At 42.4% G+C, this 10,365-nt stretch overlaps 1 protein-coding gene across 1 annotated transcript; it reads right to left on the bottom strand.

Moving 5' to 3' along the window:
* Positions 1-731: 731 nt before the first annotated feature.
* LOC137561939 (olfactory receptor 5P55-like) lies at positions 732-1,682 on the bottom strand. Its single transcript, XM_068273285.1, has one exon. It carries the CDS (start codon positions 1,680-1,682, stop codon positions 732-734), a length of 951 nt encoding a protein of 316 aa, XP_068129386.1.
* Positions 1,683-10,365: the final 8,683 nt, after the last annotated feature.

Below are 10,365 nucleotides of genomic sequence, written 5' to 3'. Positions count from 1 at the left end.
TATTGTGTTTCTCCTAACTGGGGATGGTCAGAAAATTCTGGTGGAATGCAAACTTCTAAGTTTCTGATCAGATATTGGCTTCCCGAAGTGAAAATTGGGAATCAGCCCTCGGGAATCCGTCAGAATTCTGCTTTACAGCACCTCAGAAATATTAGCCCAATGACAGAACTCGGACGCATGGCACCAATCAGAGAATGCAACATTTTTCCATAGAAATCGGATTTCTGTGGTAATTTTTGACCAATCACTTGACTCGGACACGACATACTTTTTCGGAGTATTAAGGTGGGTTTAAAATTTCTGTGTTTTCTGTGTCTTACATTCTCTGATTGGTCCAATACTACCGAGTATTTCCGAGTCAGACTAGATTATGGATTCCATAAAAAAATCTACTTTTTTTTTAATGACCCACCTTTATTACCAAAATATGCAAAAAAAACACCCCTAAAAATTGGAATCCGAAGTTCATTAGAATGTTGCGGTATCGGTAATCAGTATCTGCGGAAATTGGAATTTCGGAGTAATTGGAAATTGGCATTTCCGACAATCCTGACTCCTAACAGACACTGCTATATTAACCCGAAGAAGCGGATAAGGCCCCTGAAACACATTGTCATTTGTGTCCAATAAACATTTTTTTTCATAATTCAATCCTTATATGAGATGAACCTGACTTTTTAGCTTTCAAACACAAAGTTAATTAAAATAGTATTAAAGGTATGTACAATTGTTTATCTCATCAGTTTATTTTCAGTACTTAATGAACTGGTAAGTTGTTCAAAAGCTTTTTTCAATTCTTTGTTTCTCAGACTGTATATGATTGGATTCATGAGCGGTGTGACAACAGTGTACATTAGGGACAGGAATTTGCTGACGTTCAATGACTGTCCCCCGCTAGGTACCAAATAAACACAAATCAAGGTACCATAATAGATGAAAACAACAGTCAGGTGGGAGCTGCAGGTCGAGAACGCTTTCTGCCTGCCAGTGATAGAAGGGATCCGAAATATGGCAACTATGATACACACATAGGATGTAATAATAATAATGAATGGGATGACAACAAAGAAAGTACTTGTAAACATCACATGTACAGTAATAGATGAAATATCGGTACAGGAGAGCTCAAGGATTGGATGAAGATCACAGAAAAAGTGGTCAAGGATATCTGGCCCACAAAATTCCAACCTTATTATTTTTAAAATAAGAAGCAGCAGAGCTAAAATGCTTAAAGTCCAACATGCGAGAACTGTCATCCAGCAAAAGAAGTGGCTCATAATCAAGTTATAATGCAACGGCTTACAGATGGCCAAATATCGGTCGTAAGACATGACTGTCAGTAGGAAACACTCAGCCGTTCCCGCAGTAGCAAAGAAATAAAACTGGGTGATACAATCCGATAACGATAGCGTAAATTCCTTTAACAAAGCACCTTGAAAGATGTTAGGAACAATGGAAGTCACTAGAATGATATCGGATACAGATAGTTGGGTGAGAAAGAAGTACATGGGGGAATGGAGAATTCTGCAGCTAGACACCAGCATGATGATCAGGAAGTTTCCACATACGGTCAAAGAATAAACCATAAGAAAAAGGAAAAAGACCAAACATGAGATGCTTTCACGAGTCTGAAACCCAAAAATGTGAATGGAGCTTATTCTGGTCATATTTTTCATATCCATAACCTGTAGGCAGAAGTGTATAATTTTGTAAAACCGATATGCACAACTAATACTTACATTATAACCACAAAGAAACCTGAAAACCTGAGGTGGTGTTTTATAAAAAAAAAAAAAAAATTAACAAAAAAGAGCATGCTACCTGGTCGGTTTGGGGAGGAGGGGGGGGAGGGAAGACTAGCTGGATCAGGTAGCATCAGTTACCTCAGTTACCTCTGCTCCCATATCCCACAATCTCTGACTTTCTGGTAAAAAAAAAATGGTCACAACTCCTGGGATCAGAGCGCTGCAGCTCTGGCTCTGTGTGTCTCAACCCAGAGCACAGAGTAGGAGGCGGGGGAGCGGCATGGGCAAGGCGGAGGAGAGGCACAGCTGGAGAAGGGTTGCCAGAGTGGACATCTTGCAAGAGTGCTTCTCCTACAAGGAATGCCCCTTCCTCCTGCTTGATGCCGGTTTCGGGAGTGATAGTGTATAGCGGGGTGGGGTGAGGCAGCAGAGAGCGGTTCAGGGGTGCATACACATACACATCCAGATAGACTAGTGCAGCTCCAGATAGGATTAAGTGGTAAATACATGTTGTATAGGTATAAAATGTTCAAAAATTGAATTTTCAACATATTATGAATCTGTTATCAAGGCGTTTGATGTGAATTGAAAAATGCTTCCAGAAGCCTTGCTGACAGATTAGAGGATGCTTGCCAGATGCCAAAAAAAAACATTTTTGAGAAAATATTGAGGATTTCATTTTTCCTAGCCCCCAGTGAGAAATGCCATGGTGTTCTCTCTACTTAAGATAGAAAAAAACCTGATGGTGTTTCAGCAGGGGCTACACAGTGGAAGTCAGTGGACTCTGGAAGAGGTACACAAGGGGCTACACAGTGGAAGTCAGTGGACTATGAAAGAGGTACACAACAAGAAGACCAGGAAGGTAATAATAACTGTATAGGAGAAGAGGATCCATTGAATATGTGTTATATGCTGGGCATCCACTTAAAGGGAAGGTCCACGCTGAAAAAGAAAAAAACTCCACTTACCTAGGGGCTTCTTCCAGCCCCTTCCAGTCGATCTGTGCCCTCGCCACAGCTCCTCTCACTCCCGGTGTCCTGCGCTGCAAAGCCGACCTCACCAGGTTGGCTTCCGGTCGGCTTCATGTGCACTCCATGGCGCGGGCCACGTAGTGTACATGACGTCATCGGGTCTCTACTGCGCAGGTGCAGTAGTTCTGCACCTGCGCAGTAGAGACCCGATGACGTCGCATACACCATGTGACCCGCACCGTGGAGCGCACATGAAGCCGCCCCGGAAGCCAACCTGGCGAGGTCGGCTTCTGCAGCGCAGGACACCGGGAGTGAGAGGAGCTGTGGCGAGGGCACAGATCGACTGGCAGGGGCAGGAAGAAGCCCCAGGTAAGTGGAGTTTGTTTTTGTTTTTTTCAGCGCGGATGTTCCCTTTAAAAGCTTTTAACATTCATTTAACCTATCTGTCATTATGTGTTTACTTTTAGTGTGCAGTTAATAATAGCATGCCTCTTTTTTACATAACAAAAAAAAGACAGTTCAAAAATGTTAGAGAGTGTGTGGGGAGAGAGAAAGAGAGAGAGAGAGAGAGAGGGGGAGAGAGTAATAATTGACAGGGGCTTCATATTTTTCAGACCAGACACATTTCTGAGGAAGTTTTTTTTTTTTTTTTTTTTTTTAATTTATCCCAACATGATCAGGGAAATCAGGAGGTTAATCAAGTATTACATTCCACAAGAAAACTACAGCCACAGGTGAGGTGCTAATAGCCATACCTTTCTGTATTTTTATTTTATAAAATATATTTGTTTACACCAGATCACAAAATTATGTGTGTTGAAATATGACTACAACTTGAGCCATAAGATGAACCAGTGCCTTGAAAAAGCACAGAGACAAAGGCAACCCAAATGATGCAGTATTAACAACTTAAGGTGTCATGGTGGAAATATAGAAGAATAATTACAAATTAAGCTTGTCTAAAGGGCAACCAACCAATGTGGCATATGGTGAAAGCCCATCTCCTCTCAGGTGTACCAGACTCACCTTTCTTAGTTGTGGTTGCTCTCCTGCGGTTACTAGCTTGGTAAATCCATCCATCTAGGGCCCACCCTCCAATAAGCTACTCCTTATTTCATATTTTATTATTTTTAACATGTTTTATCCATAAGAGTGCCTCTTTTCCCCCTCAGCACAGTCATAAGTTTATAGTGGTGTTTGTATAAAAGAAAAATGTACCTTTGTTTTTCGTTGGCTAGGGTCAAGTAAAAGATGCTACATATTTCAGAATCTAAATTATTATTATTATTATTATTATTATTATTATTATTATTATTATTATTATTTATTATTAATTTATAAAGCAAAAACATATTCCCCGGGGCTGTACAAAGTAAGAAACAAACATAGGGTACAAAAAAAATACAGACAATGGTATACACTGATATAAGAAATACAGGGCCATATGCAATTCACTTTTTCACCTGAGTTTTCTCCTAGGTGATATTTTTAAACTTGTCAATAAAATGCCTTTTAGGCTACCAGAAAGCAAGAAAATACTCAAAATAATTTTGATAGTACCTTTTCAGCTACTTTTTGGTACTTTTTTAGTTAAAAAGTGCTGGAAAGGTATTTTAAATCGAAGATGAAAAATGATCTCCTAGGAGAAAACTCAGGTGAAAAAGTTAATTGCATATGGCCCACAGAGTTGGTTCCAAACACAGAATTGGTACAAAGTACAGAATTGGTAATAATAGTGACATAATTAATATGAATAAAGTTAGAGAGACCTGCCTTTGTGAGCTTACAGTCTAAAGGATCCATGTGCAGTAACTGTATTGCACAATAGTTTTTAGAGACAACAGACAGTTGTTACATGATCTTTATACATAATTTCACTTGCATTCCAGGATACTATTAAAGAGAACCAGAGACGAAGCACCCTCATGTATTTTATTACATTTATCAGTGGGAACATGACAGTAAACACCTACCCTGCTTTTAGTTTTATTCTTCTCAGTCTAATCTATCTGTTATCAACTGTGATAAGAATCCACCGACTGATTCAGTCTAGGTTTGACCTGGAATCATTATAGCTGAGTCACTCTTCTGTGGAGTCTTTTCAAGCCCAAGCCTGCCCCATCCTGGCTCAAATTTCCTACTCAGAGCTGTTGGCATAGGAGGGGCTGCTGCTGCCGAGAAAGAAGCTCTGAAACAGACAAGTGTATCTGTGTGCACTGTGCAGCCAGTCATTATCTACTGTATGCAGTTTCATTTCTATGAGACACTTCCTACAGGCAGTCACACAGCATGCCAGAATAATAAAGTTGAAAGCAGACAGATAAAAGGCAGCAGCAGCCCTGCTTGTCTATAGTCTCATAGAGGCTAGACAGCACATGCAGAACAGTTTAAAACCTGGGAGCAGAAGAGATATGAGCCGGCGGCCATATTGGATATTTCCTGGAGCAATAATGGATAAAAAACACTCAAAAAGGCACACCATAGTGGCAAAATTATCAGGTAGAGCATTTATTCTTTACAATCTATCAACTAATATGTTTATTTTGTGTGAATCGTTCATCTCTGGTTCCCTTTAAATACATCCAAACCTCGTGCTCTTTTTTTCTTCTCAAGCTTTACCTGTTCAATATTTATTTTGCTAAAAAAACACACACATTTTGTTTGCCCTTTTGGTTTAGGTCTTGAGAATGTCTTGATTATATAGAGGAGTTCAGTTCAGGTGGAGCAACAAGCACACTTTGAAAATAAATTTTTATTAAGTGACTTAAAAATAAAACATTAGCGTATGTTCCCTGGAAAGACACAACATTCTGCAGCTCTGAAATCTTTTATTGAAATGTTGCTAGATTCATATACTTACGGTATTTTTATGAAGAGATCAGGAAGTATTATGCACGAACAATAAAGCATGCCCATTGTTTGTTGAATTTTCTGATTGAATATTTTCTGCTTCCTTTTTATAGAGATGAAAAATACATTATGTGGAACCACTGGGAACAAAGTGTTTAGTGGCTTCTTCATGGGATTGTTAATTAACGACATACAGGGAAACCATTTTACATTTAGAGTATTTTTTTTTCTAATTTGTTATTCTTATTGCAAGCATTAAGCAAGACAAAAAATAACCTTTAAGATAAATATATTTGTTACAATATTGCTTACCATATATCCTCGAGTATAAGCCGAGTTTTTGAGGCCAAAAAAGTGGCCCAAAAGTGGGGGTCTCGGCTTATACTTGAGTGCCCACCTCCCTGAGTACACCTTCCTTCCGCAGAGTGTAAAAAAACAACAACTGAGCAGCGTTCATGGTCGATTAACTTCCCCCTCCCGCTCGCCACTATGTGTACAGTAACCCGCGTGCCCCCCTCCCCACTATGTGTAAAGTGCTGTAATCCGTGTGACATTCTCTCCCCGGCAGACTGGAGTGTGTCGCCAACCTTGGAATTGTCCTCCGTGTCCCCCGAGTGTCACCATATGCAGCGCGGCTTTGAGTAACTCACAGTGATCCGCGCTGTGTTGGGATGCCTCTTCCTGCCTGTCGCAGGCTCGTTGCTATGACTCAATCACGTGTACCACGTGCGGCGTCATAGCAACGAGACTCGGATCAATCATTTTTTTCCAGGTTTTTTGGGTAAAAGTTGGGGGGTCGGCCTATACTCGAGTCGGCTTATACTCAAGTATATACGGTACTTATAGGCTTCTACAAAACATCCCATAAACTGTAAGATTTGTAAGATTTGTGAACAGATGTAAGTATGACAAATGTGTCAAATTATCTTTTTAAAAGGAGACTTTTTATGAAAATGAATTACTCAGAAGCATTAAAATAGGGCTGACATGTTTCAGATGTTTCAGGCCACACTGGTCCTTTATCTTAAAAACAATGCTGACATTGAGCAAAATATGCACTACTTAAACACAGGTAGTCCCCGGTTAACGAACGAGAGAGGGACTGTAGGCTCGTTCTTAACCTGAATCTGTTTTTAAGTCGGGACGCTGTGCCTTTTCTGTCCCCTGTACCTCGTCTGTGCCCCCCTCTGGGTCTCTGGTGCCCCCCTATGTGTCTCTGGTGCCCCCCTCTGTGTCTCTGGTGCCCCCCTATGCAGAGTATTCGCAGCGGGCGCAATAAGTCTCACCTGCTTCCACGCGGCTCCGGGCCAATCAGCGGCGTCCTCTCACCCCTTAATGGTCCTCCCGGCGGCTTCCGTAGCGTCGTGTAAATGACGCAATCAGAAGGAGCCGTGGGGTCTCCTTCTGATTGCGTCATTACACGACGCTACGAAAGCCGCCCGGAGGACCATTGAGGGATGTGAGGACGCCGCTGATTGGCCCGGAGCTGCCGTCGAAGCAGGTGAGACTTGTTTCCCCATTCTGCTGCGCATACTCTGCTATAGGGAAGTGGTAGTCCCAGGCGGCGTGATGTCATTACGGCGGGGCGGAGCTACGGTCGCTGCGTTTTAATATTCCAAAATGTACTTTATTAATTACTTTTTTTTCTCAGATGTGTTAGTTCTTCAATGCTTTTCTGCCTTTCTTTTCCTAAACTTCTGAAACTAATACAAACCTCCACAATTTTACCCCTGGTTTAAATGATTGGTTTGGATTTTACTGAATTCCACAATTTTTGCAGTTTAGCTAAACATTTCTTTTTCTAAAAAATAAAAGTGGCAAGGTATCCTATGGAAGATGATTGATTTCAAAAGTGGGGAAAACATTGTAGAACTAAGATATTCCAACAATCTGTATTTTTATTTTTATTGTTTTACACCCCAATGATTAGGTTAATTACATCCTTCATCTCGGTCATGTCTTGATCTCTTTCCTGTATTTATTTAGCATTAATATTTATTCTGTCAACCGACCTGTTTAATTCTGATATGCCCTAGTTGAGTGTTGCAAACATTTGCAATCTACTAGTAGACAATATTTTAAAAAATCCAGGCTAGATGAGCTAGTTCATATAAATTGTCAGCATTTTCTGAACCTTAGTATAACATATTTTTAGGAAATGTTTCTGTATTTAGTTAGTATTAAAACACTGAAAATGAGATGGAATATAAGTTTTAGTTTTCCAACATCTCTTTGTAATGATCCGCTCAGCTGTCTGCACAGGCAGACAGCTGTTTGACCATTCCTTAAGTCTGAGGGCTGCAGGTCTCTGGAAAAGAGACGTGTCTTTACTTTGCAAGTTTCAGACTTGCTCTGCTACTGAGGAATTTGCATACACTTGTCATGCAAATTGCCTATCTGCCTCCTTTGAAGGCTTGCAGTATAAATACCATGTTCTCCCAGGATCCTTTGCTGGTCATGATGGTTTGTTCTTGCTAACACCGGGAGTGTCAGCCTTGCTATTGTTCGCTAAAGATTATCTTAGAGTATTATTTGGGACTGCACTAAGCATCCCTTCTAGCGCAGTCAGGTTGTATTATCTGTATTGCCGTATTCTGTCTCTCTGTCTCGATTGTCTTGTTGCCAGCGGTGGTCAGGTCAGGAAATCGTTCTGTCTGTCTGGGAGTGTAGGCCAGAGCTGCGGTTGCTACTGGCTGCTCCATCTATGTAGGCAACAAAGAAGGTATTCCGCTGCACCAAGGCTGGGTAAAAGCTTTTTCTTCAACTTTGTTGACACATCAGTAAGCACATACAAGGCTGACGCGTATCGGAGCTCTGGAAGGCTCCTTAATCATAGCCACCGGCTATGATTAAGGAGCCTTCCAGAGCTCCGATACGCGTCAGCCTTGTATGTGATTACGGATGTGTCAATAAAGTTGAAGAAAAAGCTTTTACCCAGCCTTGGTGCAGCGGAATACCTTCTTTGTTGCCTACATATCTTGAGATCTACGATTCCTGCTCCCTTGGTCTGAATAGCGGTGGTTGTAGCGGTCCCCCCTCTGGCTGCTCCATCTGTTTGGATTGCATTCGCCCTAGTGGTAGTGGATGTGCTTCCTTCTGTATTCTACCTTGGGGGTTCTAACCAGAGCAGCGGTTGCTACTGGTAGCCCCATCTGTTGTCTGTCTGGATCGCATCCGCTCTAGCGGTAGCAGCGGTGGTTCCTTCTGTTTTCTGCCTTAGGGGTGCTAGCCAGAGCAGCGGTTGCTACTGGTAGTCCCATCTGTCTGTCTTGTCTGGTACGAATGCTTGCTGTAGGCTCAGTGAGGTACCGTTTAGCAAGCGTTCGCATTCTCTATTTCGTGTTTGTGTTTTATTGGTTAGTTAGGGTGGCACGCTTATCACTGGGCACCTAACGCGCGGTGATCGTGCTTAAACGCATTCGCTGTTGCGAATGAGGGCGGTGTTCGCGTTTAGCTAGCGTTTGTTATTTTCCTTGATGTTCTGATCATTGTTTATTGCTGTGTCTTTCTTGCTACACTTCTACTCTGTCTTATTCGGTCTTGTGTCTCTATTGGCAATCGCCACTCTTGCGATTGCGTTCCCACTTCGTTTCCATTGTTGTGTGTTCGCCGTCCCTGGGTGGCGACTGGATTGGTGGACACACATACATTCTATCTTTGTGCTTACTAAGTCTTGTTTCCCTGTTGGCAATCTTCATCTCTTGCGATTGCGTTCTCACTTGGTTTCTGCTGTTGTGTGTTCGCCGTCGCTGGGTGGCGACTTGATTGGTGGACATACATACATTCCTTCTCTGTGCTTACTCAGTCTTGTTTCGCTGTTAGCAATTGTCATCTCTTGCGATTGCGTTCTCACTTGGTTTCCGCTGTTGTGTGTTCGCCGTCGCTGGGTGGCGACTAGATTGGTGGACATACATACATTCCTTCTCTGTGCTTACTCAGTCTTTTTTCGCTGTTAGCAATCGTCATCTCTTGCGATTGCGTTCTCACTTGGTTTCTGCTGTTGTGTGTTCGCCGTCGCTGGGTGGCGACTAGATTGGTGGACATACATACATTCCTTCTCTGTGCTTATTCAGTCTTGTGTCGCTGTTAGCAATTGCCAACTCTTGCGATTGCTTTCCCACTTGGTCTTCACTGTTGTGTGTTCATCGTCGCTGGGTGGCGACTAGATTGGTGGACACACATAAATCCTGTCTCTGTGCTCTCTCTCTTTAAGGGCTATCTTGCCCTGCATTGCTTTCCCTCGTACAATTCCTATCTGACATCTGTGGCAGAGGGGTTGTTCCTCTGTGCTCCACAGCTCCATCTGCCAGCAGGAATTCCCCTCTACAGGTGCATTGCACCGCAGCTGGGTTCTCTCTAATTATACGCTTGTGGAGGATTTCCGTAGTGTCGGCGCGCATCCTGTGCGCTGACCACGGAAAGAATTCCACAATCGTTACACTCTTTTATTGTAGTTAAGATAATAAAGGTGGGGGCATGGCCTGGCCATGGTGTGAGGAAGACGCACAGTGCTTGAGCTCCCCTAATCCCTGAACATCTTGGCCATATCTATTCCTATCACAAAAGATCCCGCTTATCAAAAGCCAGACTGTCTGGATGATACTTGGGGGTCAGTGACGGTCACGATGCCAGTCCAGAGCTTAAGATACTCAGCCCAAGAAGCAAAAACACATGCTGCAGTAGGCCCTAGTATTTCAGAAAAGGAGCCCACTAGACTGAAGCTACTAGATGCTATTGCTCACCTGAAAGCCTCCATCACAGGATGACTCCATGCAAACAGAGCTATAATTTGTTAAAAG

This window comes from Hyperolius riggenbachi, chromosome 3 (genome assembly GCF_040937935.1).
Source record: "Hyperolius riggenbachi isolate aHypRig1 chromosome 3, aHypRig1.pri, whole genome shotgun sequence".
NCBI classification, from domain to species: domain Eukaryota; kingdom Metazoa; phylum Chordata; class Amphibia; order Anura; family Hyperoliidae; genus Hyperolius; species Hyperolius riggenbachi.
Note: the sequence above shows the minus strand (reverse complement) of the source record. Positions and strands in the feature narration are given on the sequence as shown.